General features: G+C 39.7%; 1 protein-coding gene across 1 annotated transcript in view; it reads left to right on the forward strand.

The window, feature by feature from the left end:
* The window catches only part of LOC131406510 (endophilin-A3), a 536,830-nt gene that overhangs the window by 400,144 nt on the left and 121,668 nt on the right, over positions 1 to 15,018 (forward strand). The window contains exon 23 of the mRNA XM_058542566.1: positions 4,909 to 5,198. Within this exon, the coding sequence (XP_058398549.1) occupies positions 4,909 to 5,198 (290 nt within the window). The remainder of the gene's footprint in view (positions 1 to 4,908; positions 5,199 to 15,018) is intronic.

The raw sequence follows: 15,018 nt of genomic DNA on the forward strand, positions 1-15,018 counted from the left end.
ACTTTGTGTTATTTATTTTAGTGCTTTTCTAGCTTTTCTCAGCTAAACCAGAGGTTTCTTCAGCCATATTTTGACTTTTTAATCACACTTTTATCTTTTGTTTTAGAGATGTTTCCTTGAATTTTATTGTTATTAAATTTTAAGTAGATGCATTTCCTTCTGTTTCTGATAATAAATATTTTCCCCAAATATGCTTTTCTTTCACTAATACGTGTTAGATTCTTCTTCTTTTATGTTGAAGAATTATTTTATCAATTGGATATTGGTGTTTTATTTGTTTATTCATTTTTTTTGAGAAAGATTGTCTCTGAGATAACATTTGTGCCCATCTTCCTCTTTTTTATATGTGGTTCGCCACCACAGCATGAATGATGAGTGGTGTAGGTCCATGCCCGGGATCCAAACCTGCGAACCCAGGTTGCCAAGGCAGAGCATGCCAAACTTAACCACTACGCCACGGGGCTGGTCCTGTTTATTCGTTTTTGAAATTAAAAAAAAATGCCCCCAAACAATATTTTCAAATTTTCCTTGGATTCTTTTACTGTCATCTTGGATGATCTTAAAATGATACTGATGAGGCAGTGTAAAATAATGCCAGCAGCTACTGTGTCATCTTTGAAAAATTACTCTCTATACCTTAGTTTCCTCATCTGCTAAATGGGAATGATGATAATATTTCCTGATAGGATTGTTATGAGTAAATGATAAAATGTGTGTGAAGTGAATAGAACAGTACCTCACACAATTAAGAGTGCAATGAATGTCAGTAGTGGCCATTTTTATTTTATTGTACTCATTGAGCTTTTCACTCTGGCATCAACTCATTTAATCCTCTCCTTTAATCCTCTCCTAAACCCTGTTAGGTTGGTACTATTACTGTTCCTATTCTATAAAAAATTATTGCCATTGTACTTGAATAATAATTTGATTGGACATAATATTCTTGGGACCCTGATTCTCTCTCAAAACTTTTGCCCCATTTTTTCTGGTTTTGAATGTTGTGTGAGTCTGAGGTCCACCTGACTTTCTATTCTTATACGAGGCTTGTTTTTTGTGCCTAGATGCCTGTACAATTCTTTCTTCATCCTCAAAGTTTTAATTTTTTAGTCAGCTATAATTGTTTTCTATGACTGCTGTAAGAAATCACCACAAACTTAGTGGTTTAAAACAACACAAATTTACTATCTCACAGTTCCATAGGTCAGAAGCCCAGTAGATTCAACTGGTTTCTCTGCTCTGGGTCTCAATAGGCCAGAATCAAGGTGTCTGTCAGCCTGAGCTCTTCTCTGGAGGCCCTCAGGTAAAATCTGCTTCCAGCCTCATTCAGGTAGTTGGCAGCATTCAGTTCCATGTAGTGGTAGAACCGAAGCTCCATTTTCTAGTTGGCTGTTGACCAGGAGTTGTTCTCAACTTCTGGAAGCCACCTGCATTCCTTGGCTCCTGGCCCCTTCCATCTTTGAGCCAGCAACCACAGGTTGAGTACTCTCATGCTTCGAATCTCTCTTGTCTCTTGTTCTGCTGCATCTCTGACTCTAGCCAGAGAAATTTCTGTTTTTAAGGACTCATGTGATTAGGTTAGGCCCACTAGCATAATCTCCCTTTCTTGTGATCCGTAATCTTAATCACATCTATAAAATCCGTTTTGCCATGTAATGTAACATATTCATAAATTCTAGGGCTTAGAGTGTGGGCATCTTTGGGAGGGCCGTTATTCTGCCTAAAACTCTAGTTTTTATGTTAATCATTTTTTATCACTTTTTCCTGGAAGACAGTGTACCTTTCCAAGCTGTATTTTAGGCACATTTTTACATATTTTATTTCTGAACACTTTGTGTGTTTCATGTGTTGGAACCTCTACTTGAAGGATCCTTATCTTCAATATTGACTTATTTAGGTTCTCTCTCATTTTGTCTCTAAAAAACTGCATTTAAGAAAATCAGTTTTAGAGAGGTATAATTTACATACAATAAACTGTGTCTATTTAAAGTGATGAGTTTTAATAGATGTATACAGCCATAAAACCCCAGCCCCACTCATGATACAGAACATCTTCGTCACCCCTAGAAGCTTTCTTTGCAGCCCATCCCTCCCTCCCCCACAATTGCTTCTCTTTCTCTCTCTCAACACTGCATTCACTTCCAAGTCTTGCCTCTTTGTCATTAATTTGATCTTCAGCTGTGTGTCTTCTGGTTTTCTCCTGGTTCTGAATTACTTGTTATATTTGTAATAACGTTATATTTCACAGTTTGTTTCCTCAGCTCTGTAGTTTTCCATTTTATTCTGTTGTTTTATCATTTCATGTCTAAGCTCTCACATTAGTGAATTGCTCTTCTCAAGTTCTTCTGTTGTGCAAAGACTAAGGAACATGCTCTGTCTCTCTGCTTGTGTTTTGCCCTGACATGGCTCTTCAGATATTTTCATGCAGCTGTGTTCCGTTCTTTTCTTTTCAAAACAAATTACTGTGGGGGAAAAACAAAACAAGATTCAGAACTGTGTGAACACCATAGTATCTTTTGTTTAAATAAAAAAATAATACATAGAAGAAAATCATGCCAGGTTATGTGTAAGATTTTTGAGTTGCCATCCCACCCCCTTCAATCACTCATGGCTAATTTGGACAGCTCTGACACCTATTTGTTAAGAGGACTTCTAAAAGGACCTTTGAAAACCAACTTGAAACATCCAGGACACCCAGGAAAACGTTGGGTATGACCATCATTTGCCCTGTTGGGAGTGGAGGTGAGCCTTCTCACTTCCCCATCTTCTCTTAGGAGTCTGAATCACCAAGACACAGGAGTCCAATTAGAATAAAAATAAAACAAAATCCCAAATTTTAAGTTTTTATCACTAAGGAGAAAAGAGAAAAAAATTAATGTCCATAAAAGTGCAGTATGCACATGGTTAGAAAATTCAAACCTTTTAAAGCTACAAAACAAAAAGTAAAAGCCTCTCTCTTTATACACTCCAGTCCCTGATACTGGCAATTGCCTCCAGAAAAGAGAAATTATACAACAATCGGCATATGTAGACATATATGCTATAAATATATATACAATATGTACAGTATGTACATACAGTATGTACTGTATATGCATATATATACCCTTTTTGTGTATTTAGACAAAAGAGATCACAGTCTATGAACTACCCCATACTTATTTCATTTAACAACCTCCAGGAGGAGACTATTCCTTATCAATTCATATAGACCCACCTCCTTCTCTTAAACGACCTCATACTATTACATTGTATGGATACCTCATCTTAAATTTTGTCAGCCTCCTTTCCAGTTCTATCAGGGAGAGCAGCAAAGAGAGAAAAGACGAAACGTTGCAAATATTACTCCAGTCCTACCCCATCCTGGGATGTCAAGCAACCCTCTCATGGAATGTGAAGATCAGAGAATAGAATTCCCCACTAACAACTTTCAACATAATAAATTTTGGGGGGTTTATTGATATTCTTTATTGGGCTCATATGTAGCACATGTGTTTCATTCTGCTGATTGGGATGTGCTCTTGTGGACAACAGTGATGAAGTCTTGTCTGGGAAGGAAGGTTGGATGACTTCCGTGAGACCCTTACAACCGTATCTTTCTGAGGTTTTAAACATTAAGCCTTGGACCTGCATGTTAAGCAAACATCTCAGCAGCATTTTCTGAAGTTATTTAGTACCACCTTATCCCGTGAATAGAGGTCTGTATTCACTTAAGTTTATGAAATTATGCATACCATATTCCCCTCTTAAGTATTTATAGTATGCATTCATATATCATAGTCTTTGGAAAAGTTTTGCAGTAAATAAATCTGTTGAACGTTATTGAACCCAGAGTTTTCCAAACTTATTCTATCACTGAACTCTTTCCCGCCTATTACTTGCTAATGTTTCATGATGCAAGTGTTGCTTCACAGTATCTTAAATATATATGTCCCTACTGAATCTATTTTTTAAATTCAGTGCAGGAGTCAGTAAACATTTTCTGTAAAGGGCCAGATAGTAAATATTTTAGGCTTTGCAGCCTGAACATTCTCTTTGCAAATACTCAGTTCTGCTGTGTAGCACAAAAGCAGCCATAAACAGTAGGTGAACAGATGACTGTGGCTATATTCCAATAAATCTTTAATTATGGACACATATTGAATTTTATGTAATTTTCACATGACACAATATTATCACTCTTTTCTTTTTTTCCTCACACAAACCATTTAAAAATGTAAAAATCATTCTTAGCTGGTGGGCTGTACAGAAACAAGTGGGCTGGATTTGACTTGTAGGCCATAGGTTGACAACCTTGGATTTAGTGGATAGTAATTCAGGATAAGAAATAAATGCTGTATTCAGCCAGATTGTGCAATAGTTTTGGTATGTTTAAGAGGACTCAGAAGTTTAGTGTATTTATATATTAAATAGAAAGAATATTAAAACTTCATCTACTCTAGAGAAAGCATTTGTTATTCTACAATTTAGCTCCTAAATATTGAAACAGTTTAATAAAACTCTGCCTGTTAGCAAAGGATACTCGATAAAGATTTGTTGAGTGAATATTGGTGAAAATCTCCATATTGTAAAAGAAATCAGATTAGAAATTCTCTCTACATAATAGTTTATTTATGACCAAATCTTAAAGAAAACCTTTTAATGGTGTGCAAAGGACATAGCACAGAATTGGAATTATAAAATGGATGCAAAGGTTCAGCGTATCTCTAGTGAAAAATTCTTCCTGTCGCTAATAAGATTTGAAAATTTGTTAACTACATAATTGAGCCTCAACAAAAGTATAGCATTCCAAACGTACTGAATTTCTTCTGAAGGAAGTCATTTGTTGCCTTCCTAGAGTCTTTGTCGCTCCTCTTTTGCGGCCTATCCGTAACGACTGCCGGTGTCCTCTGGCTCCCTGCTTTTCCGCAGGTTCATCCCAGAGCCCTGGTCAGCCTGCAGTACCACGTGTGGGCCAGGCGTCCAGGTCCGAGAGGTGAAGTGCCGTGTGCTCCTGACGTTCACGCAGACGGAGACTGAGCTGCCAGAGGAAGAGTGTGAAGGGCCCACGCTGCCCACTGAGCGGCCTTGCCTCCTCGAAGCGTGCGAGGAGAGCCCCGCCTCCCGCGAGCTGGACGTCTCTCTTCCCGAGAAGGACAGTGAGATGATTTATGACTGGGAGTACGCTGGGTTTACCCCTTGCACAGCGACATGTTTGGGAGGTATTTGATTCTTTGCTTAAGGAACAGTTCTGTCTTGTGTTGCTCATGGTTTGAGAACTTACAAAATCGGTTAAGCCAAATAGGCAAATTAGCAAAAGTCTAAAGGAGATTAAGTCATTCAAATAACTAAAACTATGCCCTTCCTTTCTCTTATTTTTCATTGTGATTATTCTAGAAGGATAAAGGGTTGGGGGACTATATTCTGACCAAAAAAATATGTTCCTTTGGCCTAAGCATCTGCATAACTGAGATGGGGAGAGAGGCCATTGATTAATATGGAATAAATAGGGAAATGCAGAATTGATAAACTGAGGCAATCTTGTGTATAAATCAGTGTTACAGATTGAGGCAGCCTAGGATTGCCATGTCTGATGCAACTTTCAGTCAGAAGTCATCCTCAGAAAATATTTAGGTACCTACCGGCACGTTGGGCCAGAAACCAGTGCAGAACACACTATCGCCATGAATTATGTGTGTGTACGTATGGGTAACATACATAGCCTGGAGACCCTATTAGGATTAGGAAGTGGTAATATAGTCAGGTGACCTCATTAGAGTGGAAGTTGGCCCCAAGATTATGCAAGCATTTCAGGATCCAAAAGGCAGTGGATGGGCAGGGAGCAGGAGTCTGGATAATCATTCTCCAGAGAGCTCTGTCTGTTCAAAGCCGAGATAGAAATAATCAATAGGAAAGCTAGGTGTTCTACTAACATGAAGGAGACTCATCTCATCAGGAGCCCAGGGCCCTGGACACCCTACTCCTTGACTCCTGACTGTGCCTTCCAGCCAGCTGTCAGGCCTAAACTTGGTGGCTAAACGTGTTCTGAGTTCGGTACCAGCCAATGGTGGGAAAAATACAAGGACCTGCTGCCTTAGGAGGCAGTTGGCCCAAGAGCATGCTCCACTCCTCCTGGTGGCCCCAAAACATTTGTTGAAACTCCTTCTCAGTCTTAGCGCTCTTGGCCCAGTCATTGTGCCTGAGCGCCTCACCCTTTGTCCCCGAGGCTCTTGAGTACATTCTCAATCCTTGCCATCCAGTCACCATGACTTGATGGTATCCTTCTCCTTCCCCATCTAATTCAACCTGAAAACCCACCTATCCTAGACACCTGTTCTCTAACTTTGCCAGCTTGGTAATAAACCTAGATGAAGTGGCATGTGCTTTACCCCCAGGCTTCTGCTAAGCTACTGCCTTTCATAAGGAGTTACACAGGTGGAATTTAGGAAAAGAACCGTTAGCTGCCTCCAGGTTTTCTCTCCCTTTCTTACTTACTTCTCCCTGGTTCCTAGAAGCCCATCCCAAATAGCTAGGAATTTAGCTTTCTGGTTTACTTGGACCCTAAGTGTCTCTGTGTCTCCCCTCCAGTGCACACAGGCTCAGTTTTCCTCCACATGGCCTCATGTCTGTTGCTGCCCAAAACTTAACTCCTGCTCCCTCTGTGTTAAGGATCCTGGACACCTCTTTTGTTCTATCTGGGAAACCTTAACACTGACATTACCTTGGCAATCTGAGAACTGGTACTTTCTTGAGTCTGGGGAAACCCTCTAGAGATAGTCGCTGAGATGCAAAAATGATCCCCTATTCAACTGCAATTATAGATGTCTGGAACTTTCTACTACATTGCTACAACATGCCACCTATCTCTACTACTTTTGAGCCACTACGTTGCTGCAGTTTTATCAGAGACCTGGGCCTTTGTCTTTTGTTATGAGAGCAGAAACGAGTCCTGCTGTTGCTTGCACACCCCCAAATCTACGTTATTAATCTCAAGCTTTTAAATGTTTCCGTTGATAGAATCGCTATTTCATCTAGTACTCTGTCATCCTCGATTTCCGTTCTTTTCCTGACTAGGAAGCCCCCCTCTAGTTGGGAAAGCATGGCATGTTGGGTCCTTGGAACTCACCCTACCAGTTGGAGTTGCCCAAGGGAAGATAACCAGGTGAATTCTGATCCAGTTGGGAGAGTCTATTAGACCTCGTCTTTACAGCCTGAGGCCAAAATGTTCAGATCTGCTGCTGTGTTCCCAGCACTCACTAAGATGGCCCCAGGCTCCACCTCCAGGATGGCTGAACCCACTGGAATGATTTGGTTTTTTTTTTGGTAACAGCTTTATTAAGATATAATTCACATACCATACAATTTATGTATTTAAAGTATACAATTTGGTGGGTTTTAATATATTCATAAAGTTGTGTAACCATCATCACAATCAATTTTAGAACACTTTACTCCCAAAAGGACCATGTACCTGTAGGCAATCTCTTTCCATTTTCCCTCAAACTCCCATTTTCCCTGCCAGTGGCAGCCTCTGGCAACCACTAATCTACTGTCTCTCTATTCTGGACGTTTTGTATAAGTGGAATTGTATGATATGTGGTCCTTTGTGACTGCCTTCTTCCACTTAGTATAATGTTTTCGGGGTTTATCCATGTTGTAGCGTGAATCAGTACTTCATTTCTTTTTATGACTGAATACTATTCCATTGTATGGCTACACTACGTTTTATTTATCCATTCATCAGTTAGAAATTTGGATTATTCACATCTTGGGTATTATGAAAATGCTCTGAACATTCTGTACACATTTTTGTATGGACATATGCTTTTGTTTCTCTTGGGTATATACTTAGGAGTAGTAGATGACCTTTAAATCCATTTAAAATATTCCAGTTTTGTGAAACTTGACTAGTTGAGTTTATCCTTATTGGCTCTGTGGACCTTTTCGCCTGCTATGAGAAGAGAAATGCACATGCAGGAATGCAATTCCATTTTCTGATGGTTGCTGTGAAGGTGCCCATTTGCTTTCTGACATCCTCTTGTGTATCTGCAACACATTTTACAAGTTTTAACAGAGCTCAACTTGGTAATCTTTCAATGATCAGTTAAACAGCAGTGTAACCTTGTGAGGGGGTGTTGTATTGTATAATCCTAGGATAGTATCATTAAAATGAACCATGGATCCTCACTAACCCAAATTTTACGGTTGGGGAAACTAAGGCTTAGAGGCCTTCAGACAGTTCAAAACAGAAAACAAACAACTTAATTGTCATCCTTTGAGAGAGTTGGTTGAACTATAAATGCATATAATAAGCTTCCTAACTTTGCAAAAAGTAAGGTTTTTAATTTCTTGGGTTCAAGCTTAAAATTTCCTTTTAAATAGATAACTAAATTCTATAAAACTGAAGAGCTTAGGCATGAAAGCACAATCCTCTATAAATGCAGGGAACTGGACCCATGCTCTGTGCTAGGCTCCATGGCTCTGCGTGGATTCTGTGCTCAATATTGGGATATAAAATGAGTAAGACTCAGTCCTTGTCCTGATGGCACACAGCCTTTGTTGTTTTGGTTTTACTGTCTTGACTGCACTCCTTATTGGCAGTGGTGCTTGCCCCTCTGTGTCCATTTTAATCTGGTTTCGGAGGCTCGGCCTCTACAAGTGCACTTATGTGTGGTTATGAATGTGGGTTTTTAACCCTCCCCCTGGATAGTGGAGAGGGTAAGTCTGCAATGACTGAAAACCACAGGAAAATAGAATTTCCACAGGCATATAGTTATTTCTTCAACATTCTTGTTTCTGGTAGAAAAATAATGTATGCAAATTACAGATTTCCGAAAAGATCAACTTTGGCCATATCCTGATACTGTGTACTTGTATTTTCTAACTTATCTTCACATCATACAGGAAATAAAAACTAATTCCATTTGTTGTAGTTACTGGTGCTTAAGAACCTTTCATAAGTCTGCTTTCATACTTGGGTGGCTACAGAGAAATCTTTTTTAATTCCCAAAAGCATGAAGAATCCAGACATATTCAATTTCCAGCTTCCAGAGTGTATATGTGTGTATGTATGTATGCAGCATTGTGTGTGTGTGTGTGTGTGTGTGTGTGTGTGTGTGTGTCGTGTGCATACACACATATCCATCCTGGAAGATATATTTACCTTTTTAATACCCTCTGGCAAGAGTTTGTAATTTACTACATCATAAACATTCCTTACCAAAGCTTTTCTTTTGTATTTTATATTATGTGTTGCATTTATGACCTTTCAGTTTTACCTTTGTATTTTCTAACAGCACTGGCTAGTAGAATATGCATGGACTTTGAGGCCTGACCCCATTTTGAACCCTAGCTCTGCCGCTCTCTTTGGGCAAGTTATTTAAGTTTGTAGAGTTCTATTTTTGTAAAATGAGAAGAGCCATACCTACCTCATTAGGATTAGTGAAAGGATTAAATGTGGTTATTAAACAAGGTGATGTTGGAGAAGTGGTTAATCCCAGTGCCTGGCACATGATATGTAATAAATGTTAGTGGGATGATTATTTTATAATATAATAATAATAGGGTATTCCTCTTATACTAGAATGCTGGGGTTTTTTTCTCTTTTAAAAAATCTGAATGAATTAATGAACCCCTTGATGCATCTAATAGCCAGCTCTGGTGTCTTGTGGTTAAGATTTAGCGTGCTCACCACCCAGGCCTGGGTTGGTTTCCAGTCGGGGAACCACACTACCTGTCTATCAGTTGTCATACTGAGGCAGCTGCGTGTTGCTGCAATGCCGAAAGCTATGCCACGCGTATTTCAAATACCAGCAGGGTCACTCATGGTGGACAGGTTTCAGTGGAGCTTCCAGACTAGACAGATTAGGAAGAAGGACCTGGCCACCCACTTCTGAAAAAACGGGCCATGAAAACCCTATGAACAGCAGGGAAGCGTTGTCTAATATAGCACCGAAGGTGAGAGGATGGCGTAAAAAGACCGGGCAGGGTTCTGCTCTGCTCTACACAGGGTCAGTAGGAGTTGGAATTGACAGCACTAACACCAAAAATTCATCTAATATTTTTCGAGTTCGTTCTTACGAATTTTCTAAGTAATCATCTGTAATTGATGATGATTTTATCTGTCCCTTTCCAATAGTTATTTATCTTATTTAAGTTTTATATCTTATTGCGTTGTCTAGAATTTCACAAACAATAGTAAATAATGTGGATAATGCCAGCCTTGCCTTGGTCCTGATGGTAGCAGGAATCTCTCCATTGTTTCATTCAAAAACAGCATCCTACAAATATTTATTGCATGTTTTTTTGTGCCAGGCACTGGGCTGGGTAGTCGTGACTCAGTAGTTCCTACCTTGGAATCCAAATCTGGAGGGAGGGAAATTTGTTAATCACATAATCACACAACTACATGTAAAATTACAGCTGGTTACAGCAGCTACAAAGGAAGTATATGGTGCCATGAAAACATATAATAGGAGGAACTTGACCTAATTAGGGAAGTAAGGGAAAGCTTCCCTAAAAACAATTACACTTTAACTTACATCCAAAAGATGAGGAATTAATTAAGCAACAGAGGAGTGGGAGAGGGTGGCACAGAGAGAATTCCCAGTGGATGGAAGTGTATGTGCAAAGGCTATGGGTGGCGAGAGGGTGCAGGGAACATTCCAGGGACTGGAGAAGTCAGGTGCAGCTGGAGTACTGAGAAAGATGGGGTTTAGTGTGAGGTGATGCAAGAGAGGAGGCCAGGGCCAGACAATTAAGGCCTTACAGGCCGTGTTAATTTGGGTCTTTATGCCAAGATCAGTTGCAAGCCATTCAAGTAATTACAGTGGGAGTTACATGATCAAATTTTTATTTCAAAAGGTTAGTCCAGTTGTATTGTAAAAAAGGGAGTAGAAGGGATAAGAACGGATGTAAGGGAGGCCGTCTAGGAAGCTATTACCTAGTCCAGAGCACGAGCTTGGACTGGAGTGGTGACGACGGTGGAGATGAGTGCAGTGGATGACTCTAAGATGTTTAGGAGGTAAAAATCTGTCAATGGAGTGGGTAAGTGGGAGTGAGGTGGCAAGTCTGAGTCTTAGGATTCTTTTCTGAGATGATGAGTCCTGAAGGGGGTCCAGTTTGGCAAAAGGAAGACATGCATCCAGTTGTGGACATAATGATTTTGAGGCGCCTTTAGACTTCCAAATGAAAGTAGGCAGTTGAATGTGTGATTCTGAAGCAAAGTGGCAAGATCTAGACTCGAAATATACATTTATGAGTCCACTGTTTATGGAGAGAATTGAAGCCAGGGGTATGGATGAGAATCTTAAGGAAAACAATACCTATGAGGAATGGCAAGGGTCTAAGACTGAGCTATGAGGAAATTAAACTTTATTTTTTTTTTAGTGATGAAGATTCGCCCTGAGCTAATGTCTGTCGCCAATCTTTCTTTTTTTTTTTTGCTTGAGGAAGATTAGCCCTGAGCTAACATCTGTGCCAATCTTCTTCTATCTTGTATGTGGGTCGCCACCACAGCATGGCTGGTGAGTGGTGTATGTCCATGCCCAGGATCCAAACCTGAGAACCTGGGCCACCGAAGTGGAGCACTCTGGACTTAACCACTACACCACGGGGCCATTGACATTTAATGGCTGGATGGACAACACTGAGCTGCAAAGGTCAATTAAAAAAAGAGGTCAGGGTCTGGCGTGGTGGCGCAAGCGGTTAGGTGCGCGCGCTCTGTTTCGGCAGCCCGGGGTTCACAGGTTCGGATCCTGGGCGTGCACCGATGCACTGCTTGGTAGGCCATGCTGTGGCGGCGTCCCATATAAAGTAGAGGAAGATGGGCATGGATGTTAGCTCAGGGCCACTCTTCCTCAAGAAAAAGGGGGAGGATTGGCATCAGATGTTAGCTCAGGGCTAGTCCTCCTCACCAAAAAAAAAAAAAAAAGAGAGGTCAGTGAGATAGGAGGAAAACCACGATGGTGTAGTGTGGTGGAAACTAAAGTCAGCTGTGTTGTGGCCACTGAGAGGTGCCGTGAGATGAGGACTGAGAATTGGCACTGGGTCCAGCAATGGGAGGCCATTGTGACTTAAGAAAGGATCAGGTCAGTGGAGTGGTAGAGATGGAAGTCAGATTTGGAAGGAAGGAGGAAAAAATGATAGGTGACGGAATGAAGATGAATAGATTTTTGTAGCAAAATTTGTCTGTGATAATGAAGACAGAGAGAGGGAGAAGACTAGAAGGCATTGTGGGTTGAAGGAGAACTCTGTGTGTGTAACATTATTTAATGACAGAGAGTCTTGGGTACATTTAATAGGCAATGAGAAAGTTTCAGAATGAAAATGAAAGGCAAAGTAATCAACAAATTTTCTGAGAAGATGAAAGGGGACAAAATCCAAAGCAGAATTGTGGAGATCAGTCTTAAATAGTTGGAGGGGCAGCTCCTAGTTGAAATAGTCAGGGAAAAGGCTAGGATGGATATGAGAGCAGGTAGGTTTTATGTGCTTGATAGCAGGAAGTTCCTATCTGGTTCTTTCTAGTTGTGTGTGTGCGAATATTTGTGTGTGAGTGATCTGGTAGGTGAATGGACAAATGTTTCAGGTCGTGATGTTGTCTTCTATTTTACTGCTGACTATACGTGCTAGTAATTAATTTAGGATTGTGCACATATATATACGTGAATGATATTGATGCATGGTGGAGTACAAGAATGACTTCCCACAAATGGGAAAATGGGAATGAAAACTGAATTGGCCCACTATGGGCTCACTTTAGCATACTCCTTATGGAGATGTGTTCCTGACATGGTACATTAGCAATCGATGTTTTGTTCTCTTCGAATCTCTTCAAATCATGACAGGCCTCTAGCTGTAGTTTCTCCCAGCTACTCTTCATATAACTGGTCACTTCCTCTCAGGCTCCAGTGATGTTTATGATGCCCTTTATAAGGCCGAATGGCTTTCAACAATCCTTAATCCTTACCAGCTGTCTCCTCAACTGGTTCTTAAAAAGAACTCGCCTATTTGGAGTGCTATAAAACTTGCATTTTAACACTAAGGATGATACTGTTTTTGGCACTTTGCTGGGTCCATGCATATTATGCTTCTCCCTTTTTTCATTATCTGGGAGTTTATAGTAGTGCCCACTCTATCATACTGGCTAATCAACAGAGAGAAAAATATATATTAACTATTCTTTTCACTATGGCCCTGGACATTTATCTGTATAATTTGTATATGTGTGTGTGTGTGTGTGTTTTTCTGAAATAAAGAGCATCATCATTTGTAAAATAGCATTGCACAAGGCAACTCTATGCAGTAGATCTATTTTTTTTTCTTTTATAGATTTTTGTCATCTGGGTTATAGTAGTTGTGTAAGATGATTTGGAGTTTTCCATACCTTCAATAATCTTAAATAGTTTATATCTGTTTAAGAAGTTTGAAAGAACTGGTTCCTACAACTGTCTAAATCCAGTTCTTTTTTTCCCTCTTGGGGGCAGGCTTATGGGGGAACATCTATGGCCTGATCTTTAACCTTATTTTCAAGTTCCCCTCTGCTTACTGTTATAGTCAATTCAAGTGCTTAATTTTTAAGTAAACTCCATAATTTAGATTTTCTTGGAAAAAAGTCATCCATTTCATGAAGATATTACAATTATTATCAAGAGTTGTTCATCTAGTTTCAAGTTGCTTTAAGCCTCCCTCTTCTCTTTTTTCTTGCCACAAATAATGTGTAATCTATTCACTCTTTTTGACCTACAAGTTTTATAGGGAACAACTTTTTAAAAATTCTAGTGGTTGGGGGGCCGGCCCGGTGGCGCAAGCGGTTAAGTGCGCGTGCTCCGCTGCGGCGGCCCGGGGTTCGCTGGTTCAGATCCCGGGCGTGCACCGACGCACTGCTTGGCAAGCCATGCTGTGGCGGCGTCCCATATAAAGTGGAGGAAGATGGGCACAGATGTTAGCCCAGGGCCGTCTTCCTCAGCAAAAAAAAGAGGAGGATTGGCGGATGTTAGCACAGGGCTGATCTCCTCACAAAAAAAAAAAATTCTAGTGGTTGGATTTGAGGGGGTTAATTGTTTACTCTTCATTTATAGTTGGACTCTATTATGGTCAAAGAAAGTTACCTACATAATTTCTGGCTTTTGGAACTTATTGCAGTTTTCTTTATAGACTAATATTGGATCAATTTTTGTTAATGTTCCATTGGTGCTTAAAAAGAGCACATCACATCTATTTCTAAGGCCCACAGCTATTTGGTTATTAAACCGACATAATTTTCATGTTTGAATCATTTTTCCATATTTATTTTGCAACTTGATGTATTAAATACTGGGTGGCACCTTAAAGGCTCTGACTGTAGATTTTCTTCATTGCTCCAGGTATTTCTTACTCTGTGTGTGTGTGTGTGTGTGTGTTATGTTATTTGGCATGTTGAATTAGTCAAGACTTGTTTGCAAGAAACCCAACTCAAACTAACCTTAAACCAACAAAAGGGAACGTATTAGCTCATTTATTGGCTCTGCTTCCCCTCTTAGAGTCTGTGTTTTTACTCTTTAACCATTAATTCATTTCTTGATGAAGGCTTTGAGTATTTTTTTTGCCAAAAAATGACCCTCTTATTATGACATTGCAGAAGTCAAATGTGAATTGAAGGATGTTACCTCATGCTACAAGGAATTTATTAGATTTTATTAGAAAAATTACACCAAAATTTCAATACTTGATTTATTTTATATCTTCTAAATGCATATTTGCAATTATTACCCAAATTTTGTTAAGTATACGATAAAGTAAACTTATTTTTATCATTTTTACTTTTGAAGATAAAGTTTTGATCAAACCTCTTGAAGTGAAAAGTGTTAAAGTCACACTGTAAATCCAGTATGTGGGTTGGGAGATCTTCTTGTGGCTGTCTTTGGAAAATACATTCTACCTCGATAAGTGTCCTTAATCATCTATTAAACTTTTAAATTCTTTTCAGTAAACTTGCTTTAGGACAGAAAAGTTTGTCATGAGTGTACTAAAATTCCATCCAAAATAGTTAAAATGAGATAACTT

Source organism: Diceros bicornis, chromosome 5, assembly GCF_020826845.1.
Source record: "Diceros bicornis minor isolate mBicDic1 chromosome 5, mDicBic1.mat.cur, whole genome shotgun sequence".
Taxonomy (NCBI): Eukaryota; Metazoa; Chordata; class Mammalia; order Perissodactyla; family Rhinocerotidae; genus Diceros; species Diceros bicornis.